At 34.9% G+C, this 22398-nt stretch overlaps 1 protein-coding gene across 1 annotated transcript in view; it reads right to left on the bottom strand.

Moving 5' to 3' along the window:
- The window catches only part of KLHL1 (kelch like family member 1), a 325875-nt gene that overhangs the window by 57089 nt on the left and 246388 nt on the right, over positions 1-22398 (bottom strand). The window contains exon 7 of the mRNA XM_028526633.2: positions 1624-1848. Coding sequence (XP_028382434.1) covers positions 1624-1848 — 225 coding nt within the window. The remainder of the gene's footprint in view (positions 1-1623; positions 1849-22398) is intronic.

Raw genomic sequence — 22398 nt, 5'->3', positions numbered from 1 at the left:
TCCACATGTACCTTTACCATGAACTCTGACAAATAAGGCAGACTAAAAGATACTATGGGAGATGGCCATCCTGCTCAGCACTGGGGCCAGTGTTATAGGATTTGTAGCAAACCATCACTTGGTGTACTTTAAGCACATCAAATTATACCACTTAAGGTATATTCTTGGTAAAAATTTTTCAAGTATGTTCCCTTAACATGCCAATGTCTTACATAATAGAACTTCAACATATGTTAATAGAAAGGAATTTATTTATATAAAACAAAAAGGGGAAAGAGACATTAAACTTCAAATATGCCAATCAAGACTGCTTATTCCCTATGCTGCTCCCCAAACAGGAACGTGAGCTGTTGCTGTTGTTAGCTAGCTAGCTCATAAAAACAGCACACAGAGCTTTGACATGGATATGAAAGTCAAAATCCTCCAATGTATTTGAAGAAAATGTAGAAGAAACCTTTTACATCCATGAATATTACTGGGAAAATCATTTGCTGCTCCTGTTTTCTATGTTCTAATGTGGTTCTATGTGATTTAAATAATTTTACATGGCTTTTTAGAACTTAAACTTTCTCAGACAATTATTGTCATTTATTAATTTTACTAAGGAGCAAAATAAAGAAAAAGAGAGTAAAGAAAGAAGGTCAAACAAGTAAACTGCTTTAGATTATCTATTTTAACAATTTATTTTTTATTTTTGCTTAGGTTGATGGTAGAGCAGACATGAATGGGAATGCAGTGTCTGAGACCTCAAAGTTACACTGTCATTAGTATTTGTTTTAGAAATGCTCTCTAATCTTGTGAGTCTGTTAATGCCAAAACCTGTGGATTTGCAATTAAACCCTGAAATCTCTCTAAGGTGTATATTCGAAATATTTGAAAGGCACTTAGTCAAATCTCTGGCATATTTCAGGTCTTCAAAAAAGGTAATTTGCACTTCATACAATCCCCATGATACTAAGTGAAAATTCAAAAACTATTAGTGTTTATCAAGCTGATATTAAATGGTAGATTCAAGAAAAGTTTCACAGCCTTCTGTATATAAGTGTACAGACCTTCTGTATATAAATGTAATTCTTCCCATCTTAAGATTACTCTAGAGTAAAGATCAAGCGAACCCTATTGTACTGACCCCTGCTGCCAGGTGATGATGAGTCAGTCTTTCTCTAAAGCTGTATTGCCCTCTCCCCGTGGATTTTTCAAGGTGGACTAAATCGAATGCAAAGATGTAACTAACTTGTCTATCTAATAATGTAGAATGAGTCATTTTCATTATCTTCTGCCATGCACATTAACTATTTCTTTCTCTGAGCTGTATTACGCTGGCCTCTCCATAAGAGTTCCGTATTGTTTTCAAATCAAATTTTACATTCTGAGTGAATGTCAGATTGTGAAAACTTGGATAACTTGAGGTCTACTTATTTTAGTATCTTTAGCATTTCTCTCAACAGTTAATGCATATTGGTCAGCACAGGAAAATGTGAAGAACTTTAAAAAATGCTCAAAATAAGCTAATAGTTTAACTAAATGTAATGAAAATTGATCGCAATAATACTATAGCTTTACATATAATTTCACTATCAATATTTTTTTCTAAAATAATGTTATTATAGTAAGGAATCTTACCCAGACCATGTCTATGTGTTGACATTGGTGGCAAGACAGTCCAGGTCTTGGTTTTAGGATTGTAACATTCCACAGTGTTCAATGTCTTTAAGCCATCTCGACCTCCAATCACAAAGAGTTTGTCATCGATCACAGCCACCCCGAACTGCAATCGCCGGCCATTCATCATCCCTGCTTGGATCCACAGATTCGTTCTCAGGTTATATTTCTCTATGGTTGTAGCTCCTGATAAAATATAAAATTGTACAGTCACCATTTACTACTACCATTGTACAATATACTACCTGTCCTAGGTGTACACATTACTAGCAGCATAAATTTAGGATGTGAAAACACTCTTGTTACATTCATTTTTCTTAAAGAAAAAAATGTCAGAAAAACAAAAGGAGTAGTAATTTAACTAATAGTGTATTTTCTCTACTTGGTGGATATAATGATCAAAATAGACACAAATGTTAATTTGCTTGAATTACATAATGGTCTAATGCTAAACTATCAATTCAATAGATTCATTTTTGGGTATAACACAGTTCTGTCAGTTGCAACTTTCCAACTTCCCTCTGTCTCTGTTTGCCACTACAAAAGTGTAACATAATCCTAGCCTGAAAAATATTACTAAAGCCTTTTTAAATACATAACTTATGTATATTATCTATATAATTCTGAGAGTAAAAAAGAGTTAATTTAGCAATTTGTACCATGTTTCTCTTAAATTTGTTTTATGCATTAAAACATCTTAAAGAGAATTTTAAGCTATGCAAACAAATGTCAGTTAAGCTTTTTTGATCTTCTTTTTAAAAAATGCATTTGCAGAATGGCTCAACAGAATTTAGAGACATAAGAAGATCTATCTTTATCAATCTCATTATAATCTTTAAATGAAATAGTTCGTCTTTCTTAAAAGCTTTTTATGCGTAAACCTGAGAATCATAAATCTTACTGATAAAACTGATGTTGAAAAAAGAAATAAGCTAAGTTGCTGATGAGATATGTTTTAATGGCTTCAGTTAAATATTTCACATTGAAAATTAAATATTTCCCATGTTCCTTGAATAAGTTCATAAATGTTAATATCATAAAATATAAGTTAACCAACATTATCTTGTTTCAGCATTTGGTTTTCAGGTTCACAGTCACCCATATTTCATCTTTAGTGATTAAATGTCCCTACAAAGGGAATCAAAATGCTGGTGTGCTTACATTTAAGGCACTAAAAATCTATATCACCTGTAATGTAGTATAATGAAGTTTGCAAATTAGGGAAACATTCTTTAAAGGACTCATTTACACTTTAGTGAATAACCAGCAGTGAACTAAACATGGACAAACAACTTTGTAGAAGTTTAGCTAATTGGAGCAAAAATTATATAATTTATGTTCAATTTTTATTCAGAGGTAAAGGAGAGGTAACATTATTAAAAATATGAGATAATTTCTATACAACTTACAATAAGTATGATGTAGTTGTAATAGTTACAAAGTTAAAAATATGCCATCTCTTTTTCTAATGAAATTTATTAATAATAATACTCTTCAAGAAAATTTTACCACTATACCTCATTAGCTGTCTGTATAATCTTCTCAATTCATTATTATTATTTTTAAAATTTATCAATTTGTTTGTGAGTTCTGTGTGCCCTTTGCTTATGAGAGTGTACTGTATGTGTCCCCTGGTGGTTTCCTGAGGAAGAAGGCAAGTCATTCTTTCTGAGAAACGTTACCCCACGTTGTTCTTTAAAATAAAGACAATATTTGTCATTACACAAAACCAAAATATGAATACTAGTGGACTATTGTGGTGGCATGTAATACATTTGAAAGAGCTTAAACAAAGAAAATGTATTTTAAGACATAGTTACTTCAGGAGTACTTGGTTAATGAATGGTTATCTCAGATGCCAACGAAGGTAGGCGTCACTTTAATGTGTGATTGCAGGCACAATAGAGTCCTGAAAATTTTTATAAACAGGAGCATGTCCATGCTGAGATTCCAACAATAAATCTAAGCAACTGATGTAACATAACATTTAGGCTCCTTAAAACTGTATAATAAGAACATCTGGCTACAGCAGACTATTATTAGGACTGGTTGCATCCTTATTGTTTTGTATCTTAAAATGTAGACCACAGTTGTTAAAACATTTTGAAGATTGAGTTGACTTTTCTAGGGAATTTTGCTGTTCTTCTTGTGCAGAAACAAGATTATTTTATAAACTATATAGTATAATGTAATAGAACCTAAAGCAAATTGTAAAACTTCCTAACTTAATATAGTTATGCAATTAAAAAGATGAATTTCATTCTTGGTATATAGAATAATGTGAAATAAAATGACAAGCATTTTTCAGACTAATTTATGATATAAAACTACATATGATATATTTCTGTACATTTTATACTCTTCTTAATGTATTTACCACATACTATGTACCAAGTAAAAGCTAGGTGCCTAGCATTTATAATAACATAAAGTTTTGATGCTGCTTTATTTGAAATAACTTCAGAAATTGTAACAGGGTGCTGAGCTAAAGGTCTCCCAGAATCCAAAACCCCCACAGCTATCACTTGAGGGATGGAGAATGTGGAAGAGGGCCATTGAAAGTTACTTTGCATATCTAAAGAACTTGGCCTGTGTTTTAGTAATGTTAAAAGTTTATAACTGCTAGGGGCCAGGAAGATGGGCTTGACTCTAAACTATGATGCCTTGTAGCCAGAAAGGCTTGTTATACCTGCCTGAGAGCAGGAGGGCAGTTAGCTCTATGTCATGGGGCCACACTTGTCCAGATTAAGAATGGCAGCTGAGAAAGACAGAAGAAATTAGAGTGCTGGCAGATGCAACCTTCTGTGGGGTTACGGAGAAAGATCCCTCTGGGATTTAAACCCAGGTGCAGGGGCAGCCACGCTTTCAGCCATGCGGCTGGGGAAGGAGAAGACTCTTGACCATGTAGCAGCAGTGTGGCGGCTTGGCCACATGGTTTGAAAAGATGCAGAAGGATTGGCCCCGGCCTACCATGAGGGTGAGGCTTTGGATTAAGAGCAGGAGACTAGCTAGCCAAGCACTGATGACTGGAAGAAGCTAGAATACAGATGGGAATCTTCCCCGCTAAACTACAGGCTTCTATTTCTTTTCCTGAGAGATGGTACCTCTGACTGACCTGGTATGGCAAGGGGTGGAGCAGGACGGTGTGTGTTGTGTTTTTTTGTTTGTTTGTTTGTTTGTTTCTAAAGAGTGCGGGATTTAATGGCAGGATTCAGCCATTATTTTAAACCTGCATAACTTTTGAGTAAATAGTTCCTTTCCTTTCATAGACTCTGGCATTGAGAGCCATGGTTATGATTGGCCGTGAGCAACAGAACCCACAGCAATGGAGATCAGTTGTTCTCTTATGAACTGATCATTTAATGTAAAAAGTCGTCATAATATCAAGGGAAATCATGACACATATTATTCAGGACTACTGAACATTGTACATGACTTTTATCAAAATACGGTTGTTAAATAATAATGAGTAAAGATGTTTTGAATAGAGAGTTTTAAAATAAGATAATAATAGTGTTTTCTGACTACTTCCTATACTCTAAAAAATTTGCATGTATTAGCAAATGTAATTTTTATAAAAATCTGATGATATAGGTATTATTATTATGCCAATTTTACAAAGATGAAGCAAAATCAGAGAAAGCTTTAGGAACTCACTCAGTGTCTTTCAGATAATAACTGGAGGATCCACAATGTTAACCTGGCTCTGGAGTCCACTTTGATAAACACTTTTCTTTACCATTTCATCCTGGTTATAGAATGAGTTAATTGTGATATAGATATAGATATAGATATAGATATAGATATCTCACAATTGTGTGTGTGCATATATATATGGCAGAATTTTATAATGCCTCTTCCTGAGATTTAGTAACCTATTTCCTGGAAACTATGAATATGATAAAAATCACACCATTTATTGCTATGCAGTTTGGCACAATTGAGCTTAATGTAGGGAGATATCCTAGGTGACTGTGATCACAGGAGTCTTTACAATGATGAGATTGTGGAAGAAGAGCAAGTTAGATAGGTAGAAAGCATGAGCAGGACTCTCCTTGCTGGTTTGAAGATGGAAGGTACCACACGAAAAAGAAGACAGATGACCTCTAGCAGCCAAAGGTGTTCCTCACCTGAAAACCAACAAGGAAACAGTCCCTCAGTTCTACAACCAGGACAAAATTGCCAGCAGTCTGAAGGAGCTTGGAAGATGGCCTCAGGCTAGGGATGAGAAGATAGCCCAGCCAACACCCTGAGTTCAGCTTTTTGAGACCTTGCCTAGATAATCCAGCCATGCTATCCTATACTAATGACCTCCAGAACTGTGAGCTGAAAGATGGTGGTTATTTTAAACCACTGTATGTGGTATTTTGTTACAGCAGCAATAGTGTATAATATATCACTTATTGTTTTTGTTTTTAAATTATAAAATATTTGTTTTCCAAGTTCAATAACATAACTAGAAGGTAGATACAATAAAAATACAAAATTTTATTTTTCAGACAAAACTTGCAACAGGTTCCTTTCTCAAAATACAAAACTGAGAAAAAGTGCTCAATATAATATCAGAGTGTGGTCTGGGTCTATTTGGAACTGTTGATTTAGACAACCAAGTATGATAACTTTTGGGGAAAAAATAGGAGTTAATAGCTATATAGAGGGAAAGACTTATTCCAAAATTCATAATTCAAGTATTTAACAACCTGACTTGAACAGTGCACAGAATAAAATGATAAAAGCCAGCTGAACTGATAAAATGGATGTCACAAAAAGCTTCTATAAAAAGATTAAGCTCTTTTATTCAATTCAACAGAAAAGCCCTCAGGTCTTCTTATAAAGTCTTTTTACTACATTTTAATGCACTATCAATAAGCTCAGTTACCAGACCTCCAAGATTTCTTACAAACCCACAAATCAGAATGATCTGGGGCAGTTGAAAACAGCAATAGCTGACAGTGAGGGAGTAACCAGGAAAAAAAGCCCATTGTTTTACCTCAAATAGAATGATCTCTTACAGCTATTAAATGAAAAACAAACAAACAAAAACATGCATTACCTAATGTCTAAGGAGCATGTTGCCCAATACAGATGGTGATCATGATGCCATTAAATCATTAGGAAAAGGTTAATTATGTTGAATGTTTTCTCTTTAAAAAAGTGGTAAATATTGAGAAACATTTTGAAAATATTTTAAAATAAAGATATTTTTATAATACTTAAAATATAAAACACCAAGCTTTAAAGAAAATATTATAAAAGATGATTTATGTCATAAATTTTTCATAGAATAAGTTTTTCATTAAATTTTATGTTTCTACATACTTATAAAAATATAGCTTTAGGAAAATATACTTCTACTTATATAGAAAGCATCATTGCACAGTAAATATTTTTCCAAGCACAAGTAAAAGCTTTTACCTTTTAAATAATTTGTTATATTTTAAAGATGGTATTGTAAACATTTTATAATCATCATAGTATTTCATTTTGCCAAATAAGTAATCATCAAAATTCTATATCTCACCCTGCTATAAATATAAGCCACTTGTAAAATGGTAATAGGCTGATACATAGCTACATAGAGAGATATAAACGCAAATATACCATTGAGTTTAATGTTAGGTTTTAAAGTAGATATGTAAATATCAAAATCCAGCATTATGTTTGGTTTAAACTAACTTAACTAAAATAAAAAATGCCAGCCTCTGGCTCAAAGCCAAGGAAAACCAAAGTATGGAAAGTAATTTTAATTATTTGTATTATTTATAACAGTCCAACTTAATTACTAAAAATTGTTACCTTTAAAATCTAAGAAAAATTAAAAATTTCAGAAAGTTGGCAGATCAGATAAGCAAAATACAAAAATCAATGTGATTATTTAATAAAATGAAAATCACCTAGATCATATAAAGAGCTTACTGAAAATAACCCAGTAAAAGAACAATTAAAAAAATAAAATCAGCAGGATAGGTGCCATTTCTATATAAAGAAGAAATAAAACTATTAAAATATATCAGTTTGGATGAACAAAAAGAATCATTAATTTTGAATGAGATGATTTATTATTTCATAAATGATAATTATCTTACATAATTACAATGTGGCTCAGTGGATCAGGCACTGGCCTGCAAACCAAAGTGTCGCCAGTTCAATTCTCAGTCTAGGGCATATGCCTGGGTTGTGGGCCAGGTCCCCAGCAGCAGGTGTACAAGGGGCAACCACACATTGATGTTTCTCTACCACTCTTTCTCCCTCTCTCCCTCTCTCTAAAAATAAATAAAGAAAAATCTTTAAAAAATAAAATAATAATACTTGTACAAGGCAATTACAAAGTTAGACTTTCATTTTTCTGGAAATTCAATTGTAAAATATTATAAAATACATTTTTAAAAGCTAAACAGTCTTTAAATAGAAAGAATTAGTGAGACAAAATGGCCTACTAAATATTAAAAAGCATTGTATAACTATAGACATTTTTAAAAATTGTTTTATGATGAATTATATCATGTTAATGAGTCTGAAAAGAAAACCAGAAATAAATCTAATACATATGATTATAATATAATAAATATGACTGTTCCAATCAATGGAAAATGCTTTATCATTCAAAAAAAGTTTATATACTTAATTATTCTTTGGAGAAAAATAAGTAAGTAAAGTTAGATTTTTGCTTATTGTTTTTTTTTTGCATTTATATTAGTTTATTTTTATTGTATTTTTTCCCTTTACCATGTATTCCCCTTACATTCCCTCCCCCTGGCAATTACCACACTGGTGTCCATGTCCATGAGTCTTTTTACTCTTTTTGCTCAATCCCTCCCGCCACTAATCTCCTCCCAACCTTAGCTGTCATCTTGCTCTCTGAGTGTGGCTCTATTCTCCTTGTTAGTTCAGTTTGTTCATTAGATTGCACACATGAGTGAAATTTACACCAGAATGACTTTAGATGAACCAGTGACTGAAGCATAGAACACATGGCCATAGAACTCACTAGTGTTTGGTTCTCTTATCACTGCCCCCCATAAAGAGAAACAGGGAGACCTTAACCTGCCCTGATAATGCTGTACTGAAACCTTAAATGTCTTAGAAGATGAAAAATTAGGTGATTAATTTCTATTGTGAGGTGAGCACGAAATCAAAACTCCGTGTGGGGGAGGCACAAGAACAAGAAGTTACCATAAATTACACACACACACACACACACACACGTACACATGATTTTATGTATAAGTAATTATATAAACATATAATTATTTATAAATAATTACTAAATATAAAAGTATATAATTACTTAAATAAATATAATTAATCATACACAATTACCAACCATCTAGATATAAAACATAGTTACATCAAAAATACACAAAGAAACAAGCAAAAAACTAAAAGACTAATAACATAAAAACAAAAGCTTTATATATATAAGAAAGGATCAGTTTCTCTGATGTATAAAATGTTTTTTATAAATCAATATACAGATAATTTATTACAGAATTGTGCACTTCAAAGTGTGCAGCTGCCAGTTTACATCAATGTCACACAAACTGTTTTTGTTATATTAACAATGGCTGGAATTTTTCCAGGCAGATCTCATATTAATTGAAGGCTGTCTGTGATGTATTGCTGCTTATTCATTTAAAAATGAAGGCTTAAATAATTATCACATTAATGAAAAGTATAATGGCTCTATTTATCTCTAAAACTTTTACTTATTTTACGTGAGTCTGTGTTATAGAAGTAATGTAAGATAACCCTAAAACTCTCTTTCCTTGCCAGCAAAGAGCCACATGTTGGAGAATTTGGTCTGGTGTACGAGAAATGAATGCACAAATACACATAGGCTTATTCCCCTGAGGATCAGCAAGGGAGACTTAATTCAGAGAATGGGTGTATTTATTTTTATTACTATATATTCAGAGGAACATTAATTAAAAAGAATGTACTGAGTACCTAAGGATTTATAATTATGGTAGGTATTTTATCACAACACATTAACATATTATTCAATCCACATTCATTGCAAGACCTACAGAATATATGGTGATACGGCCCAATTTCTCTGACTACTAAAGAACAAAATAAGGTTATTAATATACTAAAATTTGAGAAATTAGGCCTATAAGTTTCACTCTAATCTATCTTCACAACAGACACCAGGAACCGTTACAGCCAGGATAGTCATGGAGCTTTGTCTCTTTCTAGTGAAGGTGAGGCTGTGTAAGGAAACTGCTGATAGATAGACTGGCTTCCTTCACTTTTCATCTGCAGGAGTCTTTTTTCACTCTTCAATACAGTTGTGACTTCCAGGAGCTGAAAGTTCCTTGCCTGCTGACTCACTGGGAAAAATATAAACAACTGAAATTTAACTTAACAAATAAACATTTTTTTCCTGATTCTAAAGATTTTTAATGGTTTTTCTCTAGAATATTTCGTAGTGGCCCAGTAAGTAGACATCTATTCCAGAAAACATTCTCTGTGTCTGAGGCAAAATGGGTTTGGGCTGACATGATGTTATTCATGATTTTCAGTTGTTTCTATTGCTTTGTGCAAACTGATGACCTTGAACTGGTAATCTGTAATGATATACTTCAAGTTCAAAAATAAGGTACTGAAGTGGAACAAAAATGACTGATTGGAGTTACTGAGGCAGACATCAAGTAGGGCAGCATTCAAAAGGGCAAAGATGAAAGAATAAGCTTCCTTTCATTGTAGTATGTTTCTTCAGGAAAAGTTATGTAGTATTTTTAAGTTATTTCCTCTACCCAATTGCAAATGCTCAGGTTATTCTGACAGAATTCTAGGTGAACCATTTTCTTAAGCCATATGATGATTACTATTGAGTAAAATGCTTTAAAAATTATATAGTTGTGGAATTGCAGTTTGAAAAGCTGTTCTTTAAAAGTTCTTGATAGGGAAGCTTGTCCAGTTCAAGCCAAAGAAATAAAAATCAGGTAAAGACGGTATCTTATTCACTTTCTATTTTTACCTTTCAACCATACTGGTAATGATGCAGAGCACAGAGAAAAATTCAGGATAAATGATCTGGCCAAGTCCTTTGACTAGAAAGAGTTATATATCAGGAATTTTTCCCTAAGTTAGATAATTTTTAAATTTTAGATACATGAAAATCTAAAGTACACATTAAATGCTAAAATACCATAATGTTGGCTCATAATAAAAGGTTCAATTTAAAAGAATCAAGAAAACTGTTTTTTATTTACAGTTAAAATTAAAGCTTTTCTGTTCTTTATGTTTTAGTTACTAATATTCTCATTATTAGCTATATTAAAATGTCTGCTTTGAGTTCACATGAAAGATGTAAGGCTGTCTCATTAGACACCAGGTTTGGTGAAAATCAATGATTGACCTGTGGCTGTGACTAACAAGAAGACAATGAGAATATAGAGAAAGAAAGGATGACTGTTAATTCTTCTGTTCACCCAATCGATTATCCAATACTATCCAAGGGAAGAGCCCCTGCAGCTGTGGCCTTGACATGTCATTCGCCTGCTTGGTATGTCTGTAGGCTCCGCTTAGTGCTCACAGCTATCATCCATTAAATGTTACACATGACAATGTGATAGTGCAATTTCCTTAATGTTTTTTTCTATTTTACATCCAGTAATATCAATTTGAAAAATTCTTGGTATTTGACTCTTTGCTTAATTTCTTGTTTAAACTAAGTAATTTCATAAATACCTTATTCTGAGCCAGAGAGTGCTCGGCTTGCCTGCTGCCGCACCGTATGCAGGAAGCGCGCAGAGGCTGCCCTGTATCAGTAAGAAAGCATTGCCTCACAGAATCTCGGTTCGCCTTCAGCCAGACAAAGGAGGGCTGCTTCTTCATAGGCTTGTATCTACAAGTAGGACCTTACAGTGGCTATCAGCATTATATCCTAGCATTCTAGTCCTGTTTCTCTGTATTAAGCAGCATAATTCTAAAATGTATCCTCAAATATAGACATTCTTTGCTTTGCATGGTTCTGATATCCATGAATTTCAGTTGCTGTGATTCAGTTAAATAACACCTGTCCCTCAACAAATTTCAATTATTATAATACAGTATATTAACTGTAAGTAACTTTCATAAAGTGCAAACTTTGCTATTTGCTCTTCAGTCCACAAATCACTACTTAAATAATAGATGCACATCTTGATTAGCAATCAATCATGCCACTTCTTTCAAAGTCAGAAGGTGATTAATTATCGCACTTCTGTTATTGATTTCATGCACAGACTGTTGTGTTGCCTTTCATCTAGTGATGGAAGTCATTTTACAAAATAAAATGGATAACTGAAGCAAGAATTGGCCAAGAAAGATGATAAGGCTGGAAGTGAAATTACAATAGAATCTCAGACTTCTATACTCAGATGGCTGGGGATAGCCTCTGGACCTTTAAATAACCCCATCCTCTACTTAAACTTCTGGACTTCCTGTAGGAAGGCCTTTCAGTCTGAGCTTGCTCTCAGTACCTCAAGGAATGCCCTTCAGCAGGTGACCGGGCAATTGCTTGTGGTGGGGCATAGTAAACAGGCGCAGTGACTGCCCACTCTAGCTGCCAATAAATTAGAGTTGGGTCAAGGGAATGTGACATTGGCCCCAGGAATTTCATAGAAATGTGATGGAGAAATATATTTTTTCTATAACAGGGCTTGGAAAATATTCCTGTAAAAATCCAAAGAGTGAAAAACAGCCATTGCAGACTTATGTATGGGTCTCTTTGTTATAATGTGATCATTATAGAGAAAAAGCAGCTATAAACAATGGGTAAACAAACGAGTGACTCCCAATATAACTTTATAGCCATTGAAATTTGTATTTTATGAAATGCATATATTCACTAAATGCATCATGAAATATTATTCTCTATTTGATTTTTTCAACCATTATAATATAAGAACCAAAGCGATATAAAACAGATGGTAGGCTAGATAGGTCTTGGGGCCTTAGTTCGCCAACCCTTATTCTTCAAATGCCAATAAAATACAAATATTCAAAGAAAATGGCACTTAAAGTATGTTATGGGTCATAATAAGGTCAAAAGGTCTTCAATTTACAATGAAACAGATTGAATTCCTAGATATAAATTTGTATGTAATATTTCAGTTACCAGAGTGGCCTTTCCTGGCCAACCTTTATAAATGGCAACACCATGCCCTCATCCTGACTCCCCACTACCCTTTCTTTATATTTCACTCTAAGTTGTCATCACATGAACTATAATCACTTAACTGTTTGCTGATCATTTCCTGAAGATAATTTAAGCTACAACAGGCCAGGAACTGTTTCTGTTTAGTTTACTAGCACCAAGAATGCAGACTGGGAACTAGTAGGTACTCAACAAAAGAATAAGCTGATAACCTGGGAGTCCAAGAAATGCTGAGAAACCAGGAGGAGAAAGGATCCAATTATGATCTAACTTCGTAATTAATATTTTCAATTATTAAAGCACAAATTTAAAGAACCAACAAAATCTATTTTTCCTAAAACAGGAGAAAAGCAATCTCAGCAGAATTATTGGAAAGGCACATTTTCTAATCAACATGTGAGCAACTAAAAATGATTTTAATCTAACAGAATTATAATTAGTAAGACTGCCAAATACATAAATCCATCATTTATTATTACCCATGATGTAGAGGCAGACATTGGCATTGGTCACCTGCTGAGATTTCAATTAAAAGGAAATTATATATATATATATGTACAACGAAAATACCTCCAACTAAAACCTCATGACAACAGTCCAAATAAAGACTAAGAATAGTATATTGTCTAAAAATTATATATTTGTGTATTTGCTCTAAAATATACTTTATATCCTTATAATAAAAAAATAATAGCTGTTTTAAAATCTTTATCTAATAAAAATTAAATTGATACTGAATTGTTGAATTTTCATACATATAACACTTAGAGAACAGGGCTAATATTTAAGGTTAAATTATATACATGTAATAAAAAGCAAAAGCTTTTTATAAGTGAACTTATATTATTTATAAACAGTAGCTAAAGTTGATTATATTCCAGATGTCCATCAATAAGAAAATGAATAAACAAATTACTATTAAACAATTAAAAAGAATAAACTGTTGATATACACAACAATATGTATGAATCACCAAAATACATGCTGATTGACATCAACTTAGATAAGACAACACAAAATGTGTGTTTACATTCAAATGAAGTTCAAGAATAAGCCAAACTCATTTAAATTGAAAAAAAAAAAAGAACTTATTTTTGGAGATGTAAGAGCCAGAAACTGACTAGAAAAGATATTAGGGAGCTTTCTCGAATAATGGCAATGATGTCTATCATGTTAAGTGTTTGAATTTTATATTATATATATATATATATATATATATATATATGTGTGTGTGTGTGTGTGTGTGTGTGTGTGTGTGCGTGTATCTGTATCTACATCTATGTCTATGTCTATATGATGCGTGGGCCACCGGCCAGCAGTGATCACAGAATGCTGCGGATGGCTGGTTGAAACGCAAGAAAAAACATGCACAGAGACAGACCAGTTTCTGTGGAGAAGTAGGGACGGAACGGCCACCCCCTCTAGTGGGGAGTGAGCCGATTTACTGTCCAAACCAGCTTTTACTGGGTTCGTTTTGCATAAGAATTCAGGTAAAGCACATTACTCATTGTGAGGAAGTAAGGATCAAATGATAGGTAACAAGGAACTCTGAGGGTCTACTTTGAGTCAGGGTCAAAGAGCTGTAAGACTTTGAGGAACCAACTAACTTCCTCCTTGGGCCCTTCTCATTCAACTGAGAGCATTCTAAACAAAGAAGGTTTCACAGGAATTTACATGTTCTTTCTTAGGCCTCATCACCCAGGGAATCCGCCCTTTCCAGCACAGGGCGGCACCACCCTGTCATTATTTCAGGCTTAGGTGGAGCAAGGGAAGTAAGGCAGTCAAAAGATTAAGAGATTTTCTTGCAGAGCAGGAGGACTCGAGCTTTGTCAAAGCCAAAGGACAAGAGTCCACCACCCCTTTTTGCCATAGCCCCCAAAGTTCTTCTTTTGGGGGCCTCCCACGTGATCGTGCCTGTCTTAGATCATTCCCCCCTTGGGGAATCTTACCTGTTATTGGCTAACTGACCAAGCATTGGGGTCCAGGCAGGGTGAGGTATGAAGGAGCAGAAGCAGTGCTCCTGTCACGGAGATAAGCTTGTCTCCTTGCTGGCTTACAGTTCCAAGGGCATTCCCTTAGCCTTAGCCTGGGGACGGTTACAGCTTCTGATACCAGGCAGGGTGATTCCCAACATCTATATCTATATAATCTATATCTATCTATATCTATATATCTATATCTATATCTGCATCTATATCTACATGTACATCTCTGCCTATATCTACATCTATCTATATATCATCTATCTATATCTATATCTACATCTATATACCTATCTATGTCTGTCTATATTTGTCAAAACCCATAAAAGTCCACTTAAGATTTCTTCATTTCTGCATTTCTACCTTGGCTAGTGTGACTCTTGCTTGGGCATTGTCCTGACAAATAAAAGGTCACAGGTTAATTTCCCATCAGGGTAAACACCCAGGTTGCAGGTTCAACCCCCAGACAGGTAACTAACAGGTAACTATGAGAAGGCAGCTAACTGATGTTTTGTTCTCTCTCCCCACCCCTCTTTCTCCCTTTCTAAAAGCAATGAAAAAATAAATGTGCTCACTGAAGATTTTAAAAAATGTGCATTTCACTGTATGCAAATTTTATCTAAAAGCTCCAAATAATTTTGAAATTAGTTAATGATATGTGTTATATATTTACTGTTGTATATTTACCAGGATTTCAGTACATGTTCACAATTAGAATGACAGAAAAGTTTTAAAATATATTTTTATTATACTATTACAATTGTGCCATTTTTTCTCACCTTTATTCTTTTCCACCCTGCATCTGCCCTCCCACCAGCATTCCCCACCCCCACTTAGTTCATATCCAGTTGTTGATAGTTATGAGTTTGTTGTCATTTTATTGTTTATAGTTTTTTATCTTTTTCTATTTCTTAGATAAGTCCCTTTAACATATCATATAATAAGGGCTTGGTGATGATGAACTCCTTTAACTTGGCCTTATCTGGGAAGCTCTTTATCTGCCCTTCCATTCTAAATGATAGCTTTGCTGGATAGAGTAATCTTGTATGGAGGTCCTTGCCTTTCATTACTTTGAATACTTCTTTCTTGCCCCTTCTTGCCTGTAAGGTTTCTTTTGAGAAATCAGCTGATAGTCTTACGAGAACTCTTTTGTAGTTAACTCTCTCCTCTTGCTGCTTTTAAGATTCTCTACTTATTTTTAATCTCGGGTCCAATTTTCTTTTTTAACTCTCTGGGCTTTTTTCTTATATGATTAATATGATTCAACATTCTTGAATGCTGTTCATACTGGTATAAAAGGCATTTACCTCACACAATATGGTGATTGTTTATAGGAATGCTATTTATATGAATATATTATTGTCTCAGGTTACTGCTGAGTTCTCTGGTAGTCTCTTTGGTATCAAACATGTTAAAATGCCTTGTAATATTAATAGGTTAGTTTCTTATACTTTATCTAATTTAGTTATTGTAAATTTTACAGAAACAGAATATAATACCAAGAAAGGGTAAAGTTTACTAGAATTTTAAACAACATTCTTGGATGGTGCAGGCATTTCTCTGATTTCAAAGACTGCTTTCTCTACTTGGAACATCACCTGCTTTCAAAGACCTCTGGAGTTCAAATTGGAATCGACCCTGTTAAGCTTTTCACTGAAGTCTGCTTGTGTCTTCTCTCCAATGACATGCTTTCATTTCCCCACTGCCTATATTCCATCCATGAGGGATCTCTCTCCGTTTTTGAAGATGTCATACTCCTACAACGGTACGCCTTCACATGTGATGTACCTCTTGTATGCAATTGACCAGGAAAACCACTCTACCATTCCAATAATGTGCTAAACTAATGCTTAATAATTCTTTAGGTTAAATCATAGAAGAAAACATAGGCAACAAAAGTCTTGGACATAGCTCATAGCAATATTTTATATTTATATCTATAACTTAAGGGACACAAAAGGAAACATAAACAAATGGGGTTACATCAAACTAAAAAGTTTTGGCACAGCGAAGGAAACTATCAACAAAATAAAAAAAAAAAATAACTCAGAGAATGGGAGAACTTATTCACCAATATATCTGATAAGAGGTTAATACTCAAAATTTATAAATGACTTGCAAAACTCAACAATAAAAAAATCAAACAACCCAATTAAAAAATGAGCAAAGGATCTAAATAGACATTTCTCCAAGGAAAACATAGAAATGGTTAATAGACATATGAAAGACACTCAACCTCATTGATCATCAGAGAAATGCAAACTAAAACAACAATAAGATACAATCTCACACCTGTCAGAATGGCTACCATCCATAAATCAACAAACAAGCGCTGGTGAGGATGTGGAGAAAGGAGAACCCCTCAGCATTTTTGGTGGGAATGCAAATTGGTGCAACCACTGTGGAAAGCAATATGGAGAGACCTCAAAAAAATCAGAAATGGATCTGCCTTTTGACCCAGTGATCCCACTTCTGGGACCCAAAGGGACCCAAATCACTAATTCAAAACAAAAACATAAACAAAAACAAAAAAAAATCATAAGCAACCCTATTTACCGTGCAGAATTATTTACCACCACCAAGATATGGAAGCAGCCCAAGTCCATCAGTAGATGAGTGGATAAAACAACTGTGGAACATCTACATAATATAATAGTACTCAGCTGTAAAAAAGAAGGAAGTTTTACCCTTTGGGACAGTATGGATGGACCTAGAAAACATTATGTTGAGTGAAATGAGCCAGGCAAAGATAGACGATTACCATATAATTTCACTTATATGTGGAATCTAATGAACAAACTGAATTAACATGCAACATAGAGACAGACTCATAGCTAGCAGGATGATAGCTAATGGCAGAGGGAGGGTAGGAGATGGAGGGGTTGAGGAAAAAGGAAAAAGGACTCATGTACATGGACAACAGTGTGGTGATTGCAGGGGTCAGGGAGCATAAGGGGATCTAATAGTAATAAAAATACAATATAAAATTATATTTTAAAAATATGCAGCATCAAACAGTTCCCTTGTACTCCCTTATTTTTCTAGACTAGACTAGGTTGGATCCCAAGCACTGTACTGATTGCTATTGCAATTCCCTTCTTGTAACACTCATTTTGCTTATAAATATTTGGTTTACCATTTGTTTTCACAGATTAACTTGGCAGCTTTGTGAGACAGAGGTCACATTTAAAGTGCTCACCATGGTCACAAGTTCTTAGCACAGATCCTGGCCCAAAATAGATGTGCAAAATATTTGCATCATTATTGAATGTGCACACAAGTAACTATAAGAAGTCAGAGGAGAGAAGAGGGCTCTGCCCTGAATTTTCATAATATTTACAGAAAATTGTACCCATAGGTTATCAGTCTCATGTGATAGCATCTGGATCCCAGAGCTAAAGAAGAAACCAAGGGAAGTTTACCTAGCCCTTTCTAATGCATACTATAAACATGTAAATAATTTCAAAAAAATCACACTGAGTATTTTATATCATAGGATATTGCATTGTATTGTACTATACTGTACAATACAAATTAGTCACACAAAGTTATATTTTTGCTATGATACATTTTTTTTTTACATTTTCATTCCCTTTGCCTCAATACTCTTCAAGAAAAGAGAACACAGTTTTAAGATAAGATCTTAATGCTTGTGTAGAGATAAGAGGAGTTAACCAGTTTGGAAATACTCTGTATGCAGGAGAAGCGCAATGGAAAATCAAGGATCACCTTGGAGATGCCTGTTACTCTTTAATTGCCTGAGATACTGGGTTTCTATCATTTTGCTTCACCAAAGAAATAAGTTTTCTGAGGTTTGGTATTAAGTGTTAGATTTTTACTTAAACTTATGAAATATATTTAATATCCAATGCTTGTAGAGTTAAGGATATCGTAAGAATTCTTGAAGTTTCCTTCAAATATTTTTTTGTTTTATTTCTGATTTAATCAAGAAAACTTTTTAAACCTCCTGCATTATAACACTGTTAAGACTCTACCTTACTGGATAAGTGTATCGATAAATTATTAGTATTATTTAACTCTAAAGTGAAAGATATTCATAATTCCTAAGAAAGTTCATTTTAAAAGAATTTCTTCAATCTCAGAAAACTACTGGGTGCTATTAAAGAAATTCAAGTTCTGGCAAGCATTTTAACTACTCAGGCTCCATATTCTCATATTCTTTTGTGTTAAAACAATTGTATTAAATTCATCAGGTTTAAAAATTCAAATTAGTTATGTGCTTTAGCTTTTTAATAATATAGTAACTTTTGTACTAATATTAAATTATTCTTTATTTTTCAGTCTAGTCACAAGCTGACCTGATTTAATTAATGTTTTTATTCACTTATTTATTTTTAGAAGTTACATGCACACAATCTATAATATACAAATGATGTATTATAGAGGATATACACTGGAAACATAATTTTATTAACCAATGTCACCCCAATAAATTCATTGAAATTTTAAAACATTATTAAAAAAGTTACCAAAAAATGTTATGTGAAGATTTACAAATGGAATTTATTTTATTTTGGAATTCTTTCTGTAGAGTACAGTGTTCTTTAAAAACAAATGCCACTCACCGCTGTGTAAAGCATGTGATCCGCCACTGTGCTCTGCACCTGAGACAAATGCAGAACGGCACTGAATGTGAACTGTGGTTGAAAAAATGCCATTCATTTGCCCTTAAAATTTGAAAGCATGTATAAAACTGTTGCTCATTTACAAAATGGGAGACTTTAAGGAATGTGTTTACTGAAAGCCACTGGACATCAGGGTATTTACTTTTACAAGTAAAATCAGGTAAAATGAAAATGTTACTATGTTACAATAAACTTTGTGTGCATCTACTCCAAGAGATGGCCAGTTATGTCACATGGTGCAGGTTATCTGGTTATTTTTCATTCTCATAAAGAAAACACGGATACAGGTTAACATCTGTTTTTCTTAGTTTGAAAAAAAAAACTTCTTTGGCATTTTAGTGTAATTTCTAGCAACTTTTTGGTCATATTTGTATACATTTTTTCACCACTTTAAAAAAGAGGGTTTTAAATCACTTTATTTTTCTTTGAAAATTTCTGACATGTTCTCTTCGAGTAGCAATTTTCAACCTTTTTTAATCTCTTGGTACACATAAACTAACTAATAAAATTGTTTGGCACACTAAAAATATATTTTTGACTATCTGACAAAAATTAGTTATAATTTTGATTCATTCATACCAGATGGCTATTGGGTTAGCTGTTTTCAGTTTGTTTGTTTTTATTTGACAATTTAAAGAAAAAGAATCAATGATCCTGATCAAATAGTCAGGTATTTGCGTGTTTTTAAAATTCAGGTAGCCCTGGCTGGCGTAGCTCAGTGGATTGAGCACGGGCTGTTAACCAAAGTGTCGTAGGTTCGATTCCCAGCCAGGGTACATGCGTGGGTTGCAGGCCATAACCCCCAGCAACCGCACATTGATGTCTCTCTCTCTATCTCTTTCTTTCTCTCTCTCTCTTTCTCTCTCTCTCTCTCCCCCCTCCCTTCCCTCTCTAAAAATAAATAAATAAAATCTTAAAAAAAAATTCAGGTAGCACACCAGTGTGACTGCTGCAGCACATCAGTTAAAATTGCTGTCTTAAAGCAATAACACACATTTTGGAGAGAGAAATAGAGGAGAGAGGAAGTCAGGGAAGGAGTGAGAGGAAGTGGTGGAAAGATTAACACCATTTTCCTGGTTCTTTGTTTTTAAAGATTTTATGTATCCATTTCTAGACAGAGGAGAAGGGAGGGAAAAACAGAAGGAGAGAAACATCAATGTGTGGTTGTCTCTCGAATGGCCCCAACTGGGGTACCTGGCCTGCTACCTATGCATGTGCCCCTGTTACAGGGTGCAGCCAAGAGGGGGGACCCCAAATGGGCATTTGAAATGGGGTCCAGAACTCAAGGTGTCCAGGAGATTTTAAGATGTCTTCACCCCTTCCCCCACAGGTGTGAGTTGGGGGAAGGGGCACACGGAGCAAGAACATGCAGGGCTGTTTTGTACAGCAACAGCTTTGCAGCTAATCCATGGCATGGTCATTTAATATACCTATAGCCTTTGGCTGGTCACTTAGATATGCTAAATAGCTATGGCCATGCTCTGGGCCAGTGGGATGGAAAGGGACCCCCTCAAGATGTGACTGGGGGGCAGGTCCCCTGACTTATAGCGCCTACGTGGGAGCTCGGATAAGATTGGCTCCATGACATGGGGTCACACCTGCTCAGACCCACAATGGCAGCCAGAAAAGCTGGAAAGGATGGGAGATTGACAGCAAGTGTGACCAAGTGTGGGAGGAGTTGGAAACGGGGCTGCAGGGGAGGATTGGTGTGGGGATTTAAACCCAGACACGGTAGCCATTGGAGAGAGAACCACACGGTTTTGGTTTTGGCTGAGTGAGGACTCCCATGGCCCTGGGGGAAAGAGGACCACGCACCTTTGCTAGAGTGGGGACTCTGCAGCTTTAGAAGGGGGAACCATCACCTGGCTTTAGCAGAGATCCCGGAGACACAGCTGAGGGTGCCAGGAACCCAGGGAGGAATCCCAGCCAAGATGGATTACTGGGAAGAACCAGGGGCTGCCTGAGCCACGGACTTCTATTCCCTTTCCTGAGATACGGTACCCCAGACTGGGCAAAGGGGAAGAAAGGACTCTGTGTGTTTGTGGGTGTTTTAAGGGACTTTAGGATTTTGATGAAGACATTAGGTCACTAATTTAAGTTTGTATAGCATTAAATAAACATTTCCTTTCCTTTTCACGAATCTCTGGCATTGAGAGACATCTTTCCTTTAGACAGCGGACATAACGGACCTGGGGGTTCCTTTCGGTAATAGTATATCGTCCCAGGCCCTCCTTGTTGTTAGGTAACACCCCTGACTGGGAATAGAACCAGTGACCCTTCAGTTCACAGTCTGGTGCTCAATCCACTGAACTACACTGGCCAGGCCCATTTTCCTGGTTCTTAAGCAGCACGTTATTTATAGTTTTTAAACTGATAGTTATGCTAGTGCTCATTTAACGTGATAAACACAAGAAATTAATATCCCAGTAAGTATGAGTTAGACTTTACAAAAAATAAACTATTAAAAGCATCTAATAGCTACAAGGTAAAGCAGGGGACCCCCAAAAAACCAGAATTATTTTCTGGAGTGTGGGTCTCTTGTATAGTACAGGCTTCCCTTGCTATGTGAGTATTCCTCGAACCCATCTGTATCAGTGTACCAGCTGGTGTTGTTATGAGAGGCTGCATTCGGCTTCCACGTATTTTTTATGAAGACTCTTTAATTTGCCCATTTCCTGATGCATTATTTACGTGTGCATGTTGAGTGTTCAGCAATTTTTGACCAAAAACAACACAGTCCCCATATCTCACCCTCCCTATTCACCTGATCTTGCCCCGAGCAACTTTGTTTTCTTTCTCTGGATGAAAAAAAAAAGCCCTCAAAGGGAAACATTTTCCTGGTATGGAAGAGGTGAGACACAAAGCAGCCAAGCACTGAAAGGCATCGAAATGGATCAGTTCAAAAACTGTTTTGAGCAGTGGAAGAAACACCTCTATGAGTAAATTATATTGAACAGGCTAC

Source organism: Phyllostomus discolor, chromosome 11, assembly GCF_004126475.2.
Source record: "Phyllostomus discolor isolate MPI-MPIP mPhyDis1 chromosome 11, mPhyDis1.pri.v3, whole genome shotgun sequence".
NCBI lineage: Eukaryota > Metazoa > Chordata > Mammalia > Chiroptera > Phyllostomidae > Phyllostomus > Phyllostomus discolor.
The sequence above is the reverse complement of the archived record's forward strand: the minus strand, read 5'-3'. Positions and strand labels throughout refer to the sequence as shown.